General features: G+C 44.4%; 1 protein-coding gene across 1 annotated transcript in view; it reads right to left on the bottom strand.

The window, feature by feature from the left end:
- The window catches only part of LOC147750914 (arylsulfatase A-like), a 272,329-nt gene that overhangs the window by 157,431 nt on the left and 90,751 nt on the right, over positions 1 to 24,147 (bottom strand). Inside the window, exon 2 of the mRNA XM_086937303.1 lies at positions 11,891 to 12,131. Within this exon, the coding sequence (XP_086793429.1) occupies positions 11,891 to 12,131 (241 nt within the window). The remainder of the gene's footprint in view (positions 1 to 11,890; positions 12,132 to 24,147) is intronic.

Genomic DNA, 24,147 nt, shown 5'->3' with positions numbered 1-24,147 from the left:
TCGGTGCCTACTCTTATCATGGGTTCACACTCTGTAACTCTGGGCAATAGCTTGCTTAATCTCCACTACGGCCCCACCGCGATGGGATGCCTGGCTTTCACCTTGGGGATGCCCAGTAAGGGTTATCTCGCAGGGAAAAGCCAGGACGGGTTCCCAAAGCAAACGCATTGAGACCGTATGGTGAAAGGCGCTATATAAGAATGTATGATTTTCGATTTATAATTAGTGTGCTGGGTATGCCCCTTCGTCGGTCCTGGGCTCACTGTGCCACTGAAATCAAGCTATCCTGGCTGAAGAGGGGTGAAACCCTGAAACCGGTCCTAGGATGCTTGTTTCCAGTCCAGGGAGGACCTGGCATGGCAGTTCAGGCTGGACTGTTCCCATGAGGCACAGGGTCAAGATTGATTTGCATATGGCCAGGTCTAACCTGGGGTGGCACGGTGAGCAAAAGAATGATGGATTTAACCCAGATCTCTTGACTGGGGGTGAATGTTTTGATTTGTTCTGCATTCCATCCATCAATTGTGTGTTTTTTGCTTTCTCGCCCTTAGTGTGCAAGGTATGCCCCTTCGTCGGTCCTAGCTCACTGTGCCACTACAATCAAGCTATCCTGGCTGAAGAAGGGTGAAACCCCGAAACTGGTTCTAGGATGCTTGTTTCCGGTGCAGGGAGGACCTGGCATGGCAGTTCGGGCTGGACTGTTCCCATGAGGCACAGGGTCAAGATTGATTTGCATATGGCCAGGTCTAAACTGGGGTGATACGGTGAGCAAAAGAATGATGAATTTAACCCAGATCTCTTGACTGGGGGTGAATGTTTTGATTTGTTCTGCATTCCATCCATCAATTGTGTGTCTTTGGCTTTCTCGCCCTAAGTGTGCCAGGTATGCCCCTTCATGGGTCCTGGGCTCACTGTGCCACTGGAATCAAGCTATCCTGGCTGAAGAAGGGTGAAACACCAAAACTGGTCCTAGGATGCCTATCTTCAGTGCAGGAAGGACCTGGCATGGCAGTTCGGGCTGGACTGTTCCCATGAGGCACAGGGTCAATACTGATGTGCATATTGCCAGGTCTAAACTGGGGTGGCATGGTGAGCAAAATAATATTGGATTAAACCCAGATCTCTTGACCTGGGTTGAATGTTTTGATTTGTTCTGCATTCTTTCCATCAATTGTGTGTCTTTTGCTTTCTCGCCCTAAGTGTGCCAGGTATGCCCAGACGTGGGTCCTGGGCTCACTGTGCCACTGGAATCAAGCAATCCTGGCTGAAGAGGGGTGAAACCCCGAAACCGGTCCTAGGATGCTTGTCTCCGGTCCAGGGGGGACCTAGCATGGCAGTTTGGGCTCGACTGTTCCCATGAGGCACAGGGTCAAGACTGCTTTGCATATGGCCAGGTCTAAACTGGGTGGCATGGTGAGCAAAAGAATGATGGATTGAACCCAGACCTCTTGACTGGGGGTTAATGTTTTGATTTGTTCTGCATTTCGTCCATCAATTGTGTGTCTTTTGCTTTCTTGCCCTAAGTGTGCCAGGTATGCCCATATGTGGGTCCTGGGCTCACTGTGCCCTTGGAATCAAGCTATCCTGGCCGAAGAGGGCTGAAACCCTGAAACCATTCCTAGGATGCATGTTTCCTGCCCAAGAAGGACCTGGCATGGCAGTTCGGACTGATTTGCATATGGCCAGGTCTAAACTGGGGTGGCATGGTGAGCAAAAGAATTATGGATTTAACCCAGATCTCTTGACTGGGGGTGAATGTTTTGATTTGTTCTGCATTCCGTCCATCAATTGTGTGTGTTTTGCTTTTTCGCTCACAGCTGCAGGCAAGCATCCACAAGAGAGTAATCACTTGAAATAAGGAAGCTTTCCACAATTTCCTAAATCGGCAGTAGTTAGTGCAGAGACAAATGCGAAGAGGTAGTTTGGTCCAATGAAGTGGAGCTAGATAAGAAAAGGCTCTACCACCGCATCTAGACAAACGGATGCGAGGTACGCTCACAAGGCTTTGTCCTGAAATCTTAAGCTTCTACTGGGTGCGTAGTTGATTTTCTATTGGAGATATCAGGGGCCTTTGACCCTTAAAGCAAAATAGGTTAGGCAGCAGATTTTGAAAATGCTTCTCTTCCTTACCTGTAGCTAATGTAAGGATTTTAATGAAGAGGCCAAAGTTGTTCCACGCAGAATATTGAGAACAAGCCTGGCTGCAGTATTTGTTACCCTTTGTTTAGCCTTCCATGTCTCATTTGCTGCGGCCAGTAGAGCATTCCCATAGTCCAGTCGGCTAACTACAAGGGCCTGGATTAACGTTCTTTTGACAGTCATCAGAAGATAGGGAAAGATTCTATGTAATAGACACATAGGGGCCAATTACAATGCGGTTTGGAAGGTCTCCTAACGTCATTTGCTCAATGCGAAACAGATCGGGAATGTGTCTTTCCGACAGAATTAGAAACGTTTCCAACCGACTAATTACGATGCGAGTTAGGGGTTAGGAATATCCTAATCCGAACCCAGCTGCATTTGGAATGACCAAGCCGTACGGAGCAGACTTGTACATCTCTACAAGCCACATTTCCGAACGACCGATTACAATGCTGGATTTGGACAGCCTTTCCAAATCGTGCTGTCCAACTCAAATCGGTAGTCGAATCAGACATTGGAAGCCTGTAGCGGGCCCTCCTACACCTGGAGCCTTCTCAATCTGGCCCTTGGGTGTACCCATGGGTCCCTCCTTACCAGCTATGCAAAGTGTGGCAGGAACCAGGGGCTGCCCACCACAGGGTGCCCGACTTTCCCCAGTCACCCCTTTCTTCAATGGGAGCCTTTGCATTCGGTCGTAACATAGGCTCCCATTGAAGTTTATGTGAGTCCGACCAAATCGTATTTGGAAGCATCTGGATACATCATAATCGGTCGGTCCGACTCTCCCGATCCAAGTAGGTCGGAAGCCATTGCCAAACTGATTCGGTCACAATGATTTTCAAACCGCATCGTAATTGGGCCCATAGTGTGAAAACACAATCCAGTGGTAACTAAAATCTGCCCTTTTATTGTAAGGGCATGGTCAATTTTTATGCCAAGATTCTTCACAGACTGTCTGGGAGACGTATCTATGCCAAATTTAGAGGGCCGGCACTCATTGGACCAGAGAGTTGTTGCCTTGCCAAACAACATGATCTTGGTCTTATTGGTATTCAGCTATAGACACTGACAGATAGCTGTCATCCAAATAGAAATAGCTAGCTTTCCCTTTGCAAAATGATCTTTGGTTTCGGCCACATTCTTGTCAAAAGTGTCATCAGCATAGGATACTAAAGTATCATCATGTGAGAGCGGTATATAAACCCGGCAGCCGGCGCGCTCTCTCATTCCACCCATGGGAGAGAGAACGTGTCGGCAGCTCCGTGTGCAATAAGACGAGGTAAGCGGTACGAATGCCGAGTACGTACTTGGCAGGATTCGAGTGCAGACTAATTGAGTGGAGTTCAGTTTAAATGCTGTTAATTCACAATGTTTGCGCACTGCTCGGTAAATAGATAACAAAGCAGCCTTGTACCAATACCAGCGCCCAACAATTAGGGGGGCATGCGCAGTGTATATGGGAAGACCTTCAGTCCATATCTACCGCGTATCTGACAAAAATAACACAAATTTAAGCATAACGATAGCGCACAACAATATTTGGGGTGTACTGAATATAAATTTACACCGTGTGCTAATATTACACGGGCAAAAGCAGTATACTGAAGTAATTAATATCATAGAAATACTACATGTGAATATTGTTTCTCCTAGAGCACTAAACAATAAACCACCTTTTTAAAGCTTTGAAACCAATGACAAGTACTATTAACAACAGAGTATCCTCATTTAAAATTAAGACCAATCATTTCTCTTATATCCAGGTAACCTTGTGAGAAAGATATTTCCAAATAATCATATGAGGGATTAAAGTGAAGAAATCCCCAAGACGAACTGACATTCCGCCCTTGAATCTCAAACAGGGACTTCATATACGATATCAAAATCAAAAGGTATGTTTAGATTCTGTTTTAGGGCAAGGACTTTAGGCTTTTACATTGAAGGACAGAGAGATAAACGTATAAAATGTTCTCCTATAGGTTAAACCCAAGTCAACAGCCACGAGAGATCTCGCGCAGATTGAAAGTCGCAAGATATACATTAGACACAAGAAAGATTATTCTCCCGGTTGTAAGTAAGTGTGAACCAGGATAATTTCCCCATTGGCTTGAGGTATGGAAACCATGAAAGGGGATTATTAACTTTGGTATCCTACTCTTTTAGAGAAACACAGGTTGCTAGATACCCATTCCACTTGCGTAGAGGACCCAGAATTAATCAATCCTCAGAAGTGTGGAATTCTTCAGTAAGAAGACTGATGGCAAAATAATCTAAGTAAGACTGCCCTCTTAACACTAAAATAATATAATAAAGTGACCTGGTAAAAGCATGCACCAAACTGGAAATAATGTAATTTGCTCTCAATCAGTTACGAGTTATTAATTGTATGTATTTGTTTTTAGAATGAAGATCATTTGTTTTTAAATATAAGTCTGTCCTGAAGAATGTGTAATAACAACACAACACACCGAAACGCGTCGACAAAGGACTCTCTTCAATCAAATGTTATGATGCAAAAAATCTTGTTAATGTATGATTTTTAAACTGTATAAAATTGTTTTAGGTTGAGTAAAATTAGTATAAGAATTATCATATGTATCAGAGCAGGATCAGTTTTGAACATATGCTTAATAGAAATGTGATGTTATAAATGTGATCATAATGGTTTTAATTTTATGAGAATAACATTTTTGAGAGACATAAGAAATTCCAGTGTTTGTGCAGAAATAATTATCCGAGTCAAATTTGATCACTAATAAAGTGAGACTAGCGTGTAGGCCTTTTGGTCACAAACGGAAAGTCACGTTTGAACACCAGTAAAGCGAGATTAGTGTGCAGGCCTGTTGGTCACATATGGAAAGTCATTAACAAAGAAAGGAATTTCTTTTGATACTATATAAATATTAAACAGAGTAGGGCTCAAACATGAGCCCTGTGGTACACCCTTGTCCAGCCGCATCTTACTGGTCATCGGGTGATTTCTGCCAGTCAAACTCTTTCTGACTTCCTTCCGATTGTAAATGTCCATCTTTTTATGAATGGCCAGACCACACCATGTGTACGAAGGATGCTCCCTCCCCCCACCTCTGGGATAAGTGTCTAGTTGTCACGATCGCGCTGCGCTAGGAACTACAATTCCCAGCAGGATACGGTGGGTAAACTACCGCTCCCATGCTCCTTTGCGATCTCGCGAGATTTGATCGCGGAAGCATAAGGAGGAAGGATTTGCAGCGCACAGCATCGGGAATTGCTCCGGTCCGAGCTGTCCGTGGTTAGCGGTTCGCCGTTTGGTGCGGTAAGGGTGCTTGCACCTGGATCCTATTGCAGTCGCCTTTCTGGAAACTTCTTGGGTCTTTGTACGTGGCTTTGCGAGGGCCGCTTGTAACTGGTTGCGTTCGGGGTCTTCACCCCTTTCTTGTCCAAAGGATTTGTCCCGGTCGGCATTGTTGGCTGACGGTGGTAGTGGATGCGGTGACATCCACGGAACCCTGTTACAGTATCATTTTGGTTTCTGTTCTTCTTAAAACATTGAGGAGAACCAGAGTTCTAGGCTCCTGTGCTCGATATGCGAACAGGGGGCTATATCATAAACAGAGTTCGTTCGTGTGTGAAGTAAACACAGGGACGACATCATATTGTTTCTTTGTATTGCGGTGAAGGGGGTGTGAGAAGTATGGTGTTTAATTCCTATTAAGCATGGGCGGAAAATCCGTTTCGCTCGCGGATTTTGCGGATTTTCGGTAAATTCGCAATCCGCGAGATCCGCGAATCTCCCGCAAAATCCGCAAATCCGCGAGCAGCGGATTTTATGGCTTGCTCGCACTGTTCGCGTGAGTTCGCGGCTTGCCAGTACAACTTCGCACCCCGCGAGTAAGTGCTAAATTGCAGAAGTACGATCTTAGCAAAACTGAAACTACTTACCAGGTTCAAAAGGTAAGGCTCATCATTAGTAGCCATTTCCTGTAGTGCTTCCTGAGGGGCCCCTCCAGAGTTCAGTTGCCAGTTGCAACTATTATGTGACCCTGCTCTGAACCTCAGAATAGTTACACATATGCCACAAAGGTCCTGAATTACAGCTAAGGGAGACAAGCAGGAGCCAGGCTGGAAGTTAAAATCCATTAATCAGCCCCTAATTCATTATTGTCAGTTGGGGTAGGGCAGGTGTTGTAACTAATTTTGCAACAATGAAAGCACTTAGCAAGTGCAAAAGATCACTAATCAGGAAGCACTAAGGAAGCAGGTGCCAGCTAAAAAAATATTCTGTGACACATTAATCAGCCCCAAATTAATTCAGGTCACTTGAGGCAGGGAAGGTGTGCTTTGCTTTGCCGAAAATAATGTACACTGGACAACCAGAGGGTGTGGTGATGAAACAGAGGGTGGCATGGGTGGGCCAGAGGGTGGCATGAGTAGTCAGAGAGTGGCAGTGGTGACAGAGAGTGGCAGTGATGAAGAAGAGTGTCCCAAACACGTAGAAACAACAAGTTCGCAAAACTTGCGACCCGACAGGTAAGTTCGCAAATTGCGAAATTGTAAAAACCCTCGCGAACTGGCAGAAACACGCGCGAACACACAAAAAAAAATCCGCAAATTCGCGGGAATTCGCGGATTTTGCGGATTGCGAGTTCCCAAATCCGCAAAATTCGCGAACGCGAGATCCGCAAAATTCGCCCATGCTTAATTCCTATGTCTTTTAACTCCTTTATTAACAGGGATTGATTTGGAGTGGTTGCTAACTCTCGATCCCTGTGAAGTGTACAAGGAGTGAGTTAGGGGTATGTTATAACCTCATTAGATCATTGGTGTTCATTATCGTATCTACTGGCATAACAGGAGGTTACAAGTCACTGTTCCTTTTGTATTTTTACAGTTACACCTCTATCCCTTCATCTGCCATCACTTACCTCTCCCCTGAAGGATTCTTTTTCTTTACAGGTATATAGCTAGGTTAGGTGTACTTGAGATTTCTGTTTGTATATTGTCCGAAAAAGGAAAGTTATTCATGAGTGTTTGTTTTCTTTTTGTCTTTTCCAGATCTCCCTCCCTGCTGTCCCCTTCCTTTCCTTCGTGTTTCCTAACATCCCCCCCACAACGCCCCTCGCTTAATTCGTTCGATGTACTGTGCCATAACGGCTATTCCAGTCATTGAATAGATTGAGAGGTGGAACATAATCTTCAAACCGATCCCGAGGACTACACGTACAACACATGTATGCTGGGATAAATAAGGTGCTATATTCTGGGGGTCAGGTGTATTTCATAGAAATGATAAAAGTGTATGTATTTAAATAGGCCTTCCTAAACATAATTTTTGGGAAGATTCTAATTCTGTCCCATTCTTTGTGAACATTTTTTTCAGCTTCGTTTTCCACCTGGGCTTGGTGTGAGCGTAAAGTTCTGTCTTTACCATTTTATTTATTTGAGTAATTGCTTTGAGTCCTTTTCCTACTCTAAAAAGTAATTGTGGTGTCCTTTTTGTAGGGTGGTTATTGGGTTCAGTGTTCTGATCTGGTGTATAGCATGTATTTTCCTACTGTAAGTGATGAACTCTCCTGCCACTTATCTCTGTATAACTAGACTGGTAATCAGTGATGCCATTGGACCACACTTGTGACTGTAGCTTTGCTGCACAAGGTGGTGGTCTCCTCTGTGCTAGGATGTCAATGGCCATCTCAAACATTCTAGGCTCCACATTGGCATTCTCATGTCCCCTTACCCTAAAATAAGTATACCTCGTTGGGTGGCAAAAAGTTAACCAGCCCTGAGCATTTGTTTTAGCTCAGTTTTGTTCCCTTCTTTCTGCTCCTTGTGGTGTGGCCATCTTTCCTGACAACGCACCCTTCAGATGAGATGAGATGACTACACAAGGTACCAGAGCCTGTCGATGCAGGTCTTGATGTGTCAAACTAGGAAGGTAGTCCATAAAGTAGGTCGGCATCAGTGGGAACACGGTTTGGGACTTTTGAAAACAGCATCCCCTCTGACTAGCATTCCACCATTTCTCCATTAGTGGAGGATATGTACTTGAATTATCTCTGTTTACTGGGCACTCAGGAGGCTTGCATAGCATTGTAAGATGGAAGACAAGTACCAGGAGTGAAACCTGTGTGTGCTTGTCATTTATTCTCCAGACTCGGTATAAGTTTTGGAAGCTGATGGACTCATCCTGTCACTTGATCTGAAAGAGAAGGAAGAGCTCAAAGAGCAAGACTGAGCCTGATAGGAGGAATACTTAGATTATGGGAAAGGGCACAAAAGACATGGCCCAGCTGACAAGAAGCACCTTCATGAGGATATCAAGGAACCAGGACTGCCCAAGCACCAAAATGTCACCACAACATAGCTGCCCTGATGAAGAATTACAGATGGCTCGAAGAGCTGCTCCATCACCTTGAGATAGTTGAGACTGCTCCTTCTTGAACCCTCCCCTTTACCAAAAGATGCCAGTGCCAACATCCAGTTTAGATTCAATGGGGCAAGGAGAAAGTTGGTTATCATCACTCATTCTTATTTTCTTTTCTTCCTTGCAATGTTTTGTCTCGTTGGTGTTGTCCCCCAGGCCTGGCTATTTTGTTTGTCCAGTAAACCGAGTTCTTGTTACTGATGACTCTACAAGTGATGCATCTGACTTTGAAGATGATCCAAGCAGAAAGGAAAAATAAGTGTACCTTTTTAAAAAATGTGTTAGTAATTCGGTCAGTATCTGTTAAACCTAGAGCTGTAGGCCCCCTAAACCTAGAAGGCACATTTGGAACACAGGGTAGATACTCATCGTCTTTTTTTAAAAAAAATGTTGCTAACTCAAATATAGAGATCAACTGGGCCTTTAACTGTACACAGGACTCAGTTGTTTTGATAGTAATTGGGCTCGGGTATTTTTATGTCTTACTCTTTTAATTTAGGGTCTAACAATTGATGGGTGAAATGCTTGAATACATCTGAACCTGTGAAAATTACATGCCCCATTTCAGTCCATTGCTTTTTGCCCATTAACCACACTAGCCAGAGATGTTCACTATGGAAATCTGCTTGGCTCTACCCCAATAGGAGTAGTGCAGCTCGAACTTCCAGGCCATATTTCTGCCAGACGGCATCGTACACAGCCCCTGTCCAGTTTTTGCCTTTTTTTGGGGCAGTTAAGCTAGAGCAAAGCCTGGATGCAAGTATCCCTGACTGCAACCAGTGGAGAATCACAGCCTTAAGGCCCGGCGGCACAGGGTACGCCTGAAATTCCTGGGATTTACCGTCCTTGTCAAAACAGAGACATGGACTCTTCATCTGGCGTAGAAGATAGTATTTATTAGCTGCAGCTAGTACAGTGGTCTTAGAAGTCATCAGTACAACGAGGTTCAAAAGAGACTTCCACTTAACTTTGTAGCGCACAGGCTTATATACGATACAATACAATGCAAAATGAAATGAAATGAATGAGACTTATATAGCGCACGACTTACCCTGGGGCATCTCAGCGCTTGCTTAGGGAACCCGTCCTGGTATTCCCCTGTGAGATAACCCTGGCAGGGTATCCACAAGGTGAAAGTCAGGCATCCCACCGTGAGGGGCCGTTGTGGAGATTAAGCAAGCTATTGCCCAGAGTCGCAGAGTGTGAACCCGTGAGTCGAGAAGGCACCGGAGCGAGAATTAACGAGTCCGTGGAATTTTTTAGCCCAAGACCCGCCGAGGCGGGGAATTGAACCCTGGTCCCGGGCCGAACTCAAGCTCCAGGTCTGCCGCCTCTAACCCCTGAGCCACACTTCTCTACTAAAAATGCAATCACACAAGAGCATGAGCTATAGGAAAACGTTATAGACAATGTTTTAAGACCAAAGCAACTCAAGTTCCCGGATCTGTTTGTCACTCGACCCCTTAAGTAAATCACAAATTAATCCACACAATTCAATTTACAAGTAGAGAAAACACAGCTGCGTGTTGTAGAAGGACAGTCGTGAAACAGGAGAATGCATAAGACGTGTAGCGAAGGAGAGCAGATAAGATAACTAAAAGGAAACAATGGTGTGAACAAACATGTAGTCCGGACGGGGATTAATCAGCTCAGACAGGAATTAGTGTACTCGGCCAGACCCTGACACTCGTTAGTAAACATGAGCTAAGAAGCCACCTGACACGCAAAGGCAGAGACGACAAAAACATCGCGTTCGCCGAGCTGCCTGAGTGAGGGCAACATAAAATAGTGGGGATCACAAAATGGAGGCTGAGCACGAACGAGTTCGTAATTTACAGAACCTCACCAGTGACTCACCCCCATCAGGTAAAATCAGTGTTGACCTTTGGCATGAGTTGCCAACGTTTTCTATAGCAAGAGCTACATATTCTTAATTAAAATCATCCAGACATGCTAATATTATTAGCGTTGTAATAGTGAACATATAAAATCCAATTACATTAGTAGCCACTCCATGCAAGCTTGCCAGCAGTGATCACCTTAATGCATCATGCAGAGCTTTTAATAGTAATGTAAAAAGGCTACTGAACAAATTCACACATTTTAATCTCCAAGACACGCTTTTTAATTTTGGTACACATGTCCTAATTAAATCAAGAAAACCCTAATTTAACAGGCTGACCTGGACAGAGGAGAGCTACTTAGAGGTAGATCAAGAGCTACCATGAGCTCACGAATTACTCTTTGGAGAAGCCTGACGTAAAGTATCTCTCATAGATTAACATTGGCCACAGGACTTAATGTTACAGCAGAATTCTAGTGTGTTGGAGGCATATAGACATTTTGAGGAATAAGCTGGGTTAAAAGGTTCAAGGACCTTCTGATTTTCAATGTTTATGGAATTTTCAGCGTAATATTTTCTTACCGATTATTAAATTGACTAGGCATTGCAGTTACTGAGTGCTGGCTACTGTATTTTGTTTTCATTTCTTAAGTTTCTGCATCTCCTAGCATAAGACGAATTGCCTTCACTACCCTGATCGAGTCAATCGCTGAAAGAGAGTCTCTGGCTGTACAATTTGGCGTGCAACATTATTGTGACACTGGTACACCAGTGATAAACAATATTACCCCTAAAATGTGAGACTCTGTGACATTTAATTCCGCTAGGGCCTCCTACCAAGGCGTCAAACAATTGATCCAAAAAGGCTAGTATTGTTTGAAAGTTATTTTGGAATTTGCAGCTTTTGCCTTTACAACACCTGAGAGTAAATTATTGTATCATTTTCTGCTGTACCCGGCCTCTAATTGTTTGCTCTTATTAGTCACTCAGTGGCCCACATATGTGCTTCTACAGCAGTTGAATAACCGTCTGTAGCAATACAGCAGCAGTCGTGCTTTTGGCCTGTGAAGCCTTGTCCTCAGATCTGTAAACGTATAATGATGCGCTGTCACACATTCTGGCTGTTTCCTACTGGGAAATTGAGAACTGTGAATCAGGCCGTTTGCGACAGGCAAAAAGATTTGTACATGTGGCCCTGCATTGCGAGTTCACATTGACGCAGAATGTACTGTTGTTATCAAATGTTTTTTCTTTTTGATTAATGCCTATATTTTTAATTATTTAATAGTTAACGCTTTTCTGAATTCTTCCATTGTAGGTGTGGTGGCATTACTAAAATAATTGGAATTTACTCTGGGCATTCCTTGGTGGTGCTGAAAAAGCTGCATTTTGCCAAAGACAAGTGCAATGAGAGGAGTAGCAAACACAGTTTAGAAGAAAATATATCATACATCAATGGTGCATGACCTGCCAGTGCTTTTTCACTCTTATCTCACACTTACCTCACTATTAGTGTATGGTATTCCCAGGAATCTCTGGAAGCCTTGGTGTGTAGGCAAATACATTCCATTGGCACCATAACCCAGATGCCACTTGCCCACCATTGCAGTGGAGTAGCCATGGGCCTGGAGAACCTCTGCAATGGTGATCTCGCTGAGCGGAAGGCCTCCCTGGGATGAAGAGATGAGGAGACCATCGTATAATCCAGAGCGTGTCTGGAATCTGCCAGTGAGTAAGGCGGCCCTGGAAAAGACAGGCAGGATCTTCATTGTGTGCAGTAACTTTCATTGGGAGTGGCAGGTCATCAGATAGGACACAAAAAAGAACAGCTGTTCAAGACAAGCAAGGCTACATAGAATTGACAATAATACCGGCACTTTATAAAACCTGCAGCAAGTAAATTTGTTTGGACATCTTATTGTAGTGTCTGAGCATGGAACATGGCAGTCAACTGATTTGCTTGCTTATAATGTACATGTTTTCCTTTGGAGGGAAAGTAACCTTTGGCCTCCACCCTACACTAGAATGCTTCCTGTGCAGATGTTTAAGTGTGGTCTCTCTACCACACAATGGCATTAGGGTTGCTTATTGAAGTCAGAATCAGCATTGATATGCAGTAACTAGTTGCACAAGAGGATTCAGACCTAACTTTATTTTTTAAAAGACTGCTCCGGTTATTCATAGCAGCCTGAGGTTAATGCCTATGGGCCTGCAGGAAGAGACTCTTGGCCGGGCGGACTGCCTGTAATTCCGCTTGGGTAATGGAATAAATTATTTTGTCGCCTAGGTGGAGGTACTACTGCCAGTCAGAATTATAAATGACCGCCAAGTTGGCAGTCATTTATGAAGCATTGCAGGAACTGCTGTCATAGTGGTTTCTGTCAATGCATTTCGCGGTTTGGTGCAAGGCTCTGGAAACATAATGGAGCCCTGTACCAAAGGGCTTTTTTTTTTATCTCCACAAAGGAAATCCCGAAACGGAATTTTGTTTGTGAAAATATATGAAGTGAATGCTTCCCTCACCATGGGACATTTCTTCCATGGTAAGGGAAGAATTTAGCTGTTCTCATTGCCCTTTACAACCAGGGTTTTCCTGGCTGTGACGGGCAGTGAAAACTGACTTGTAATTCCTCCCATCAAAATCAGGTGGGTGGAATTACTGGTCTGCCTCTGGCAGCCCTTACTTTGCAGGCCCATCGAGAGGTTTCATCATGGCTGATCAAACCCAAGGATCACCGCATTGAAATCAGCAGGCGCACAATTGTCGGGGAGGTATTGTAGGAATGCTGCTCTACCACTTAAATAATACTCGGAGCCTCGTGTGTGATATAAATTTCTTTATTACTCGGAGCGCTGGGACAGCGCACCTCTCTTTACCAGCTCCACGCCACACAAGATGGCCGCCTTCCAGTTCCCGTGTACGCCCTTCCGGTTCCGGTCCCAACAGGTCTGAAGACTAGACCGTTACCACATATCTCCCCCCTTTAACGCTTTAACAACAAGTAGATGGTGCACATAGTCTTACTTGATGCTCATGGTAAAGTTCTCAAATTTCTTAGGGACTCTCACTATTCTTCCTGCTCTCGTTCTTACTGCTTCTGCTCCCTTCACACCTCCCTAGGTCACCGGGACTGTGTGCAGCCCTTGTCTCTCGCTCTTGCTACTTTTTGCCTCTGCCAGTTTCTCTTCGTCTGGCTCAGCCCCACTTTCCTTCAGACTTGAGACTCTTCCAGTTACTCTGTCCTCACCATTTCCGATGTTTCCGTTCTCCGTTCCTTCTACTTGCTCTTCCCTTCTCTTTACCTGCTCTTTCCTTCTTCCACCGTTTTCTCATTCCAGAACTTCCTCTCCAACCTCCATACTTCCTTCCGTTTCCGTTTCCCATCTCAGGATTTTATTGCATTTCGCCATCCAGTCTTGTGACCACACTTTGCCGTCGCTCAGCAACGCAGATCGGGCATACGGTTCGAGGACTTGAAGAGGTGGTGTGAACTTACTTTCTCCTTTCCTTTTCAATGTAGCTACTTTCACTCTGACCCAGTCTCCTTTCTCTAGTGTCACTCCACGCACATTTCGTCTTTTGTTGTAGTGTTCTGTATATGCCTCTTGTGCTCTCTCCAGATTCCTCTTCACTATCGCAGGAGACCATCTGCGTTGCACTTCCATTTGTTTCCAGGTGATATTGTCCTTTGTGAAAGGTTCTCTTCCCCTTAACATTTTGAATGGGCTGTAACCTGTACTTTTAGGCGTGATGCGGTAAGCCCATAGCATCTTGGGTAGTTCCTTTTCCCAATCTTGTCCATCGCTTATGGCTGCTTGGATGGTTCCCATTATAACTCTGTTGAACCGTTCGGCCAGTCCATTCCCTGCTGGATGATATATGGGAGTGTGCTTGACCTCTATTCCGTTCCTTGACATGAACGCTTCCCATTTGGCTGATACAAACTGTGGTCCGTTGTCACATGTTATTATCTTGGGGATTCCTTCTTTTACAAATATCGCGTTCAGGAATGCTAGTACTGCTTCAGTGTCCACTGTTTCTCTTACTTCTACTTCGGGCCACTTAGAGTATCTATCCACCAATACTATGGCATATTTCTGTACTCCCTCAATGTTCAAGATGGGCCCTATGATGTCTATGGATACCATTTCCCATGGGCTGCTGGGCACGGGGAACTTGCCCAATTGTGGTCTTATCAAGGTTTGGGTTTTGTCTGCCCTGGCACATGAGTCGCAATTTCTCACATACCTCTCCACTTGGGCGTCAATCGCCGGCCACCAGTAAGCCTGTCTAGCCAATGCTTTGGTTTTCGTGATCCCTTGGTGTCCTTCAAGTAAAACAGGTGTCCCACCAATCCTTGGGGGGGAATGACCTTGTCTCCCCTCATTAGGAACATGGGGTTCTCTCCTAGGGACAGTTCTTCTCACCTCCCAGTATATCTTCATTTTTTTGCCTAGGTGTCATTTCTCCGACCATCCATGTGTAACATACCCCTTGATCGCGTCCAGGTCATCATCTTGCCTGTACGCCTCTGCCCATTCCGGTTCGCCTATAACCTGTTCCATGTCCTGCATGGTCGCCACCATGTAACCCTCCCATCCTGGAGGTTCCTGTTCGTCTGCTCTCTCTTTGGCCGCTGCTCTGCTCAAGAAATCTGCGACCTTATTCCTGGGTCCTGGTATATACTCCACCTCGTATACGTAGTCCAGGAGTCTTAGTGTCATTTTCGCTATCCTCGGGGTGGCATGAGCATGTCCATTTGAGGTCAATACTTTTATTAAGTGTTTGTTGTCCGTGCGGACTAAGAATTTGGCTCCCCACAAAAATTGTCGGAAACGTTCCATCGCCCACACCACGGCCAGCATTTCCTTTTCGATGACGCTGAATTTTTCTTCATTTGGTGCCAGGGATCTGGATGCAAAACAGACCGTTGATACCTCCCCTTTGTCTGACCTTTGCATCAATACCGCTCCTAGGCCTCGGTCGCTGGCGTCCGTGGTAAGTATGGATTCTGCCGCTTGGTCAAAGCCCTTGAGTGGTATGGCCTCACTAATTTTCTTCTTCAGGAGCTCAAATTCTTCCTGTTCCTCCTTGTCCCACTTGAACCTGTTTCTCTCCTTCAACAGTTGACGTAGGTAGTGTGTCTTGGTGGCAAAGTTTGGGATGAACTTGCTGTAGAATTCCGCCATGCCGAGGAACGACCTGACATCTTCCTTCTTCGAGGGGGCTGGTGCGTTCTTTATCGCCTCCATGTTGGCTCTCTTTGGTTCAACCCCCTTCTCGCTTATTTAGTGCCCCAGGTACGTCACTGACGACACCCCAAATTTGCACTTCGCTCACTCCGCGGTGAGTCCATTGTTTTGTAGTATCCTTAGCACAGCGTGCAGCTTTTCATTGTGCTCTGGCTTGGACTTCCCCATTATGAGAATATCATCCTGGAAGTATTGAATTCCTTCCACTTTTTGGAATAGCTTGTGCTGGCGCCAATCCAAACGGCATTCTCACAAATTTATAACACCCAAACGGCGTTATGAAGGATGTGAGGTGGCTGCATGAGGGATGGAGTGTCACCTGATGGTATGCCATGGACAGGTCCACCGTCGAGAACCACTTTATTCCTTTGGTCATCGTGAGCATCTCGTTTATTCGTGGAAGTGGAAATTTGTCGATTAGAATGTTCTTGTTGAGTTCCCTGAGGTCCACGCATAGCCTCACCTTCCCATTAGGTTTCTGTGCCACCACTAAGGGAGACAACCATTCCGTACTTTCGATTGCTTTTATCACACCTCCTTTCTCCAACCTGTCTAGTTCTTCTTGCACTGCTTCTCTGCAGCGGAACGGTATGTTCCTGACCTTGTGGCTCACGGGTTTTGCACCTTCCTTCAAGCATATCATGTGCATGAACTTTGTTAATTTTCCTATCTTTCCGCTGAACACTCCGAGATATTCTCTTTTCCATGCTTCTCCTTCATGTCTTCGTTCTGTGTCCATCAGCATCACTTTCTCTATACCTACGGGATTGAGTTGGATCCCTAACGCGCCTTGATCTTTCCATACCAGCACCGAAGGTCCCTTTTCTGCCACATACAGCTTACAGATGACTCGGCGTTCTTTAAATTCGAATGGCAAAGGGCAATATCCCAACATGGGTATCCTTTGTCCTGTGTAGGTGAACGGTCTCAAATCCATTGGACGTAGTTCTTCCTTTAATTTTTCTAAGATCTTCTCTTCCAACACTTTTCTCTGTACTATCGTGATGGGAGCTCCTGAGTCGGCTACAATGTCGATCTTCACCCCCCCCATGCTCATGCTCAGTATCGGTTTGTTGGACCCTTTGCAGTCCACATCCAGGACTTGGTCATCTATGTATAGGACTTCTTCGAGGTACTCCTCCTCTCCTTGCGCCTCTTCTTCGTCTGGGCTGCCCTGGCCAATGTTCTTGACAGCTGCTCCTTTGGGTTTCCGCCTGCATACTTTCTCATAATGTCCAAATATGCCGCAGAAAGCAAACTTTGCCCTGAACGCCGGACACACTTTGTCGTTTCCTAAATGTGAGGTGCTTCCACACCTGTAGCAACTTGTTCTTCTATCCCCACCAGTCCTCGGTGGCGCTCCTACGTTCTGCTGGCTTTTCTTCGTCTATTGGTTCCTAGGTGGTCCATGTTGTTTGGTTTTGTCTCCTTTATTGTGCACTATCACTCTGCATAGCGTTTGCACGCTTCCTGTGTCTTTCCTGGCTGCCTGTGCACATCTTTTAGATAACTCTGCTTTCTTGACCAAGGCCCATACTTCCTTGAGGGGGGCATCACCATTTACCCATCGCTTTTCTTGTACTGCCGAGTTTGACGTATGCATGATGATTTGATCCCTTACCAGTTCGTGGTGTAGGTCGCCAAATTTGCACGTTAACACCAGTTTTTGTAGCGCTGCGACGTATTTATCTATGGTCTCTCCACTCTCCTGCTTCCTCTGGAAGAAGGTGCACGGATCTATGGCCACACATACCAATTGTCTTTAGTGCGCATCTAGGTCCTCTATCTCGTGTCGGAACACATCCGTGTCCGTCGCGTCCCTTGTGACTTTCACCAAGTTGTCAAACACCCTTAAACCTTCTGGTCCTAAATTGTGCAGGAGTATTTTCTTCTTCCTTGGACTGGAGTAATTTGCCGGGACACCACACCTCTCTTTACCGGCTCGGCGCCACACAAGATGGCCGCCTTCCGGTTCCCGTGTACGCCCTTCCGGTTCCAGTCCCAACAGGTCTGAAGGCCTGACCGTTACGAAAGGTATAGAAACTCCATGTCCAGTACGATGAAGTATCAATGCCATCAAGGCCCCTCTGTGACTTCTAGGCATGAATGTGGGAACTAAGCCTAAGCTTTTTCGATTGTCCTGACTCTGGCTGTTGTTGTGGAAATGGGCCTTCCCTAGTTTGATTTAAAGATATAGGATTGGTATCTGCTGAATACATCTCGTCCATGAATCAAGGGACTCTCCCAAATTTGGCAGAAAGTGCAGCGAAACAACCTGACAAATACTGGCAAAATCTGAATCACAGATGTGGCAAAATGCCTCTGGAGTCTGGCGCTGCAGAGACGGCTGAAGATGCAGCAACAGATCACCCAGTACCTGATTTTACTTCATTGGAAAAATATCCACCAGAAGTCCAGGCTTTTTGCTAAATGAGTCAAGTTATGCCCAAATCAAAAAGTGCAGGAGTCAATTTATATTTTTTGGGACTATCCGCTATTAAATAAGTGAAAACTGAAAATAACTGCATTACCATACAGCAACAATCCTACTCTCCCTTCTGGTTCGTTCATGTGTCTGCTCATCTGGTTGCTACAAATCATAACTTACTAATTAACACATATCACACCCTCCTTCCTCTCAACTCTGAACAAGTATCACACTTCTTCTTCGCCATCATGTACATTGCTTCACAATTTGTATCAACTTAATATGAAATTTAAAGTACATGAAAAAGACAGCAGAACCACAGAATGAATAATTTTAAGACAGCTAAAATGGTCATGGATATGGATAAAACTGCCCCCTTCACTTATCCCAAAGCTGAACAAAATTATAAATTCTTCTCATAGTTCACTAAAAGATTGTGCTTAGATAAAAACATTTCACAAGGCATTCTCTCTTCCGCAGACAGTTCCAAAGACAAGTTCGGGGAACACAACCTTTCACTTGTTTTAAAAATAGCGAGCATTAGAATTGGCACTCAGACCTGCCAGCAGATAATTCAGAGGGCAACCAGCAAAGGCTCCAGGACTAAAACCAGAAGTATTCCTTCACTGTTTGGACTACTTATTGAAGAACACATTCTTGTGCCCTGATCAATAGATGAAGGGACATGTAGAAACAGAAGTTCATGTCTAGAAGGTTTGCAGCATGAAGGGGTGCTCTCCTCAATGGGAGCCCTCAAGACCAACAGCCTTGCTCTGGTAATTGATGGAATGTTATGTTATTTTATGAGATTTTATAGAGTGCCTGGTTACTCCATTCAGAGTGTTCCTGCGCTAGGCTTTCATAGACCATAGGGGTTCTATAAAATACTCCAGTACTATTAAAGTTGTCTAAAAACAGATTTTAAGTCTTTTACGGAAAGTGGTTGCAGAGTGTTCCTATCTCAACTCCATAGGGAGAGTTCCACAGCTTTGCGGTCAAGTAGCTAAAAGAGAGCCACCCAAATGTGCATGGTTTATATTGGGGATTACAGTCAAAGCTGTCCCCGCGGACGATAGGCATCTATTAGGATGGTACAATTTAATCAGGGGCAAGAGGTAAAGACTTTTCTGATTAAAAATTTTGCGGCCGATATAAAGAGCCTTGAAAGAGACTCATTCTCTAATGGATTGCCAATGGAGCTTATGAAGAGCAGTGCCAGTAGGAGAGTATCTGGGAATATTTAAGAGCATCTGTGCCACAGCATTCTGGACCCTTTGCATTTTTTGAGTCTACCCTGGGTAACCCTAAGATAGAGGACAGTGCAATAATTTAGCCTGGATATCAGGAAAGCCTGAACAACTGTCCTTCTTGCCGACTTAGGGAGGAGTCCCACATTCCTTCGAAATATTTTAAAGATACCAAAGCAAGTTCCAGCCAGGGCATTTACCTGGCTATCAGGAGACAAGGTGCAGTCAAGCATAAGGCCCAGATTTTTGACTTTTGGTTTAGGAGTTAGTGTTAGGCCAACGTTGTCTAGCCACCAGGCAGAAGACTATATAGATGGTTGTTTCCCCACAACCATGACTTCAGTCTTCTCAACATTGAGTCGCAGGCAGCTGTTGTCCATCCATTCAGCTAAATCCATCATACATGCTGTAAGACTGTCCGCTGCATTGCATTTGTCCTGCGCCAGAGTGATAATTAGCTGCATGTCATCAACATAAGACACGATCTTACGGCATTACGCTCGATCACGTCAGCTAGGGTCGCATATAAAGATTAAATAAAGTTGGAAATCTGAGTAGTAACATGCAGTAGGGTATTCAGGTCACCACTTACACACTGTCTTGACAGGCTTTTTGGCTCTATTTCGGAGTGATAAAGACTTTAAGCTTGCTCACATCTAGGATCCATATTCTTAGATGTGTTGGCCCTTTTAAGCCATTTTTTCCAGACCTAGAAGAGGATAGCTGCTTTATATGATGATAGATCCCTTACTCTAATCCATCTATTGCCTATTGGCTTTGCCTTTCATTATTTTGCCTATAGTAGAGGGTGGATCCTGTGGTCCTGACTTTATATTACACATTGGTATGGTTTATGTAGGTATCTGACAGAGCTAAGGGTTATTTCATCCTTCTAAGGCCTACAAGGCCCAGAACTAGAGAGACTCCATTTTGCTTTCTATCCCTTGCGAGCTGAGATGCTTTAAGGGGAAAGGTAATATTTTGGTTTTGAGCTGTTGTTCGCCCTAAGCGAACCGGAGAGAACCGGCCAGAGCTGAATCTAATCAAGAAGTGTCCCTGGGCTCAGGTCTCTAGACGAAACAAGCAGCTGATCACTGTGGGAGCGTCTAGAGCGAGGAGCCCGGTGCATGGACCTGGTGGGAGGAGGCTGTTGGCTGGAGCTTTCCACTAGAGGAGAGGAATCCATATTAGCGAATTGCAGGAGAGGAGGAGTGGTCAGTTTGGTTCTTGAAGAGTGGAGAGTAGGATGTCTGCTGGAGCTGCAGAATACAGTGCAGTTCTATTGGTTTTCTGGAATGGAGAAAGAAGGCAGATGATTGCTTAAGCTGGAGAGAGACTATCAGAATGCATTAAAGCAGATGGAGGAGTTGAGGCTGTCAGCTGGAGCAATTGAGCCAGAGGCGTGAAGCTATGATGACGGAGGGAGAGACAGAGAGAGCCCTGATCCCACCAGAGACAGAGAGAAATCTTCCTTCTAATAGGTGAGGTAGTCTAAACTAGTCCGCTTTGCACTTACACCTTAATCTTGTCTTTATTCCCTAGGCTATAGTATGTCTAATCCCTTTTCTTTCAGCGGTGTGTTGAAAGTTCACAGAGACCCCGCAGATAACATTGTCCCTGTTATATTGTATGTCTAATCCTTTTCTTTCAGCGGTGTGTTAAAAGTTCCTGTAAAAAGTTCACAGAGACCCCGCAGATAACATTGTCCCTGTTATATTGTATGTCTAATCCTTTTCTTTCAGCGGTGTGTTAAAGTTCCTGTTAGTCATAGAAACCCCGCAGATTTGTGTATGTGTATTTTATCATTATTGTAATAAAGATACCCCAGTTCTTAGTGAACTAGTGTGCATGTGTTATTCTTATGATAAAGCTAGCCTTTCTTCTAACCAGATGCTTTAGCAACTGATGGATCAAAAGGAAATAGGAGCGTTTAAATCAGGGAATAACTCTGGCATACAGTGTGTGTCCATTATTCCTAAAGCACAGGTAACCTTTCCTTCTAGTCAGGGGTTACAGCCAGAACAGATGCTGCCCCTGATCCGATAAGTAGCCCCTGAATAATTAGGGAGAGAGAGGAGCCCTTGAGCTAGGGAATTTTTGACACTAAGTGATTCGGCCATCCCATAATATTATTGTAGTAGCGAACCTTTAGTGAATAGTGAGAGAGACTTCCCAACATAGAGAGAGAGCTGAAGGTATTCATAGGAAAGTGGTCGTCATTGGTAAGTGGCGTTAGTGAGAGCACTGATTGTGGTCAGTGTGTATACCCGCAAGATTGCGGCTTGAGTGAGCACTGAGGGTAGTCAGTGTGTAGATCCGCCGGATTGTGGATCATGTTGTAAGTGAGTGAGCACCGGGGGGATACGGTGTGTAGGTCCGCCGGATTGTGGACCGGATAAACAGAGAGCACTGGGGCTGCAGCTCAGTGTGTAGACACGCCGGATTGCGTGTCGAGTGAGCACTGAGGGTAATCAGTGTGTAATGGTAGACAATCAGAACTGCCCCAGGGTAGATTAGTCTGGACCCATGTGGTCGCGAGACTATGAGGTATGAGTGTGGTGTAGGGCATGGACGTCCTTAGTAATCAGTGAGTATTCTTAGTAACCCTATAGATTTAGTGGTGTTTCTGATGATATGAGCTTGTATATTGCGAGTTTCCCATCCTCAGGTAGGTACCCAGGTGCCTGGGTAGATGGTTCTGAGGAGGGAGGTGGTTACGTTTTGGCCAGGTTGGTGTTGCTCAGTGAACTGGTTCTATCTGGTCTGAGAATCTGGTCATTACATCTGGCGTCGACGAACAGTTTACGAAGCCTGTGTGCGCTGTATTGGTTTTTATCTTGATGGTTTGCACTTGGCACGAAAATTGGCCTATGGGCTTGAACAGTTGCAGTGTAAGGAGATTGCAGTACATCATGGAATTTGGCTTATGCAGGGTGGAAGAAATGCTTTTCATCTTGGTGTTTGAACTGTCAGGCTTGAAGGGTGACATTACATGAGGGAGTCAATTACATCTTTGTGATGATCCAATTGTACAAATGTGTGTGAAAAATGCTTTTAAATTGCCCATTAAATTGCTTGCTGCGTCTGCTTATGCTGTGCAAAGTGAAATGTGTTCAATGTAATATGACTTGTGGAGTTCCTTGTGAATAGCTGCTTGTAAATAGCGCCATGTAAATGTGGCTTGTGAGGTGCATGTTCTCATTTTGACTTGCTGTGTTCCTTGTGAATTGCACCTTGTACATATGCCTTGTGAAGAGCATGTCATTTTTTTTTGGACTTGTTGACTTTCTTGTAAATATGACTTGTGAATAGCGCCATGTTATTATGGCTTGTGAGGTGCGTGTTCTCATTTTGACTTGCTGTGTTCCTTGTGAATTGCGCCTTGAATATATTCCTTGTGAAGAGCATGTCATTTTTTGAACTTGTTGACTTTCTTGTAAATATGGCTTGTGAATAGTGCCATGTGGATATGGCTTGTACAGAGCATGTTATTGTTGCGTTAGGTAGGAGAGAGCTGGATCTCTTACAAATGCTTGGGGAAATTAATTTGTAGATGTGCACACGTGTTATTTGAAAACGTAGAGTGATAAGTTCTTGAATTTCCCATGTACTGCAGACATTGGGCAATGATTGTGTTTGAGCTGCCAAAGGGTTAATATCTTAGATTGAGACTGCAGTATTTATTTTAACATGCTGTTTAACATGCATGGTTATGTGAGCTGACACTAAAAGTCAGTGATTGTTTAGATGAATGATGGTTTGATTTCACTTTCATTGGTTGCTGGGTTCTGCCTATGTGCTTTGTTAGCTTGCTGACAGAATGGTAACATCTTGCGCAGAGAGAAAAGCTGTGTTCATTTAACATTCTTTTTGAAATGCGACCACGAATTTGTGTGGGTTTGCCTTGGAACACATGATTTAATGTGTCTGACTCGCAGGTCGGAAAGTTATAAATCAACCAGTCGGATTGAGATAAGGGTTTTCAGCTGTGGATGGCACACGAACCAGTGTTTTAATTGATGCTTTCGCGGTTGTGAAGAACGAAAATATAAAAACAGACCCATCATAGAATGTGCTTTTAATTAGTGAAATGCAACCGTGTGCTTTTTAAAAAATAAATGTGTTCTAGAAAATAGACATGATTATTAATTTTTCCAATGCAAGCTGCCCCTTAGAATAGCGTGTGAAAGTTAACCCACTCAGTTAGACAAATGGCTATTTGAAAATTAATAATGTTGAATCTGGCCCTTTTTAATAGATAAAGTACAAATGCTTGCACACTAAATTATGAATTCTTGGTTCTGCAATGCAAAATTACATGTTACCCCTTGTTTTACTTCTCATGTTATTTTCAAAATGGAAAATGAAATGTATTTGCTTCTAATATTTTTCCCTTTCAGCCAGTAGCTGTTTTTTGATAGATTTATTTTAAAATGCTAGCATGTGACTTAGTTGCAAAAAATATTCCTTATTAATTACTGATTTTAGGATGCTTTTCATCACGTTTTAAATTTGCTTCGGTTAGTTAGAAAATAATGGTTAGCTCTCTGGCCTGGGAACAGATGTGTTTTGAGTTACAAAGAATTTGAAATGACCTTGACTGATATGAACTGTAGGCGTGGGGTAGAGCACCGCTGTTTCAACTGGAAAGTAAAGGTAGTTTTCGTGCCTCCGGAGCTCTCTCCCCGTCTGGAGAGAATTAACGTACATTGGCCAATGCTCACAATGGAACCAGACTTTAAAGGAATTTTTTCAGAAGAGCCCATCTTTGCACATACTCGTGCTAAAAACCTAGCGGATTTTTTAAAACCACAAGAAGAACAGCAGACGG

The sequence above is a fragment of the Lissotriton vulgaris genome, chromosome 1_1 (genome assembly GCF_964263255.1).
Source record: "Lissotriton vulgaris chromosome 1_1, aLisVul1.2, whole genome shotgun sequence".
Classification (NCBI taxonomy): Eukaryota; Metazoa; Chordata; class Amphibia; order Caudata; family Salamandridae; genus Lissotriton; species Lissotriton vulgaris.
The sequence above is the reverse complement of the archived record's forward strand: the minus strand, read 5'-3'. Positions and strand labels throughout refer to the sequence as shown.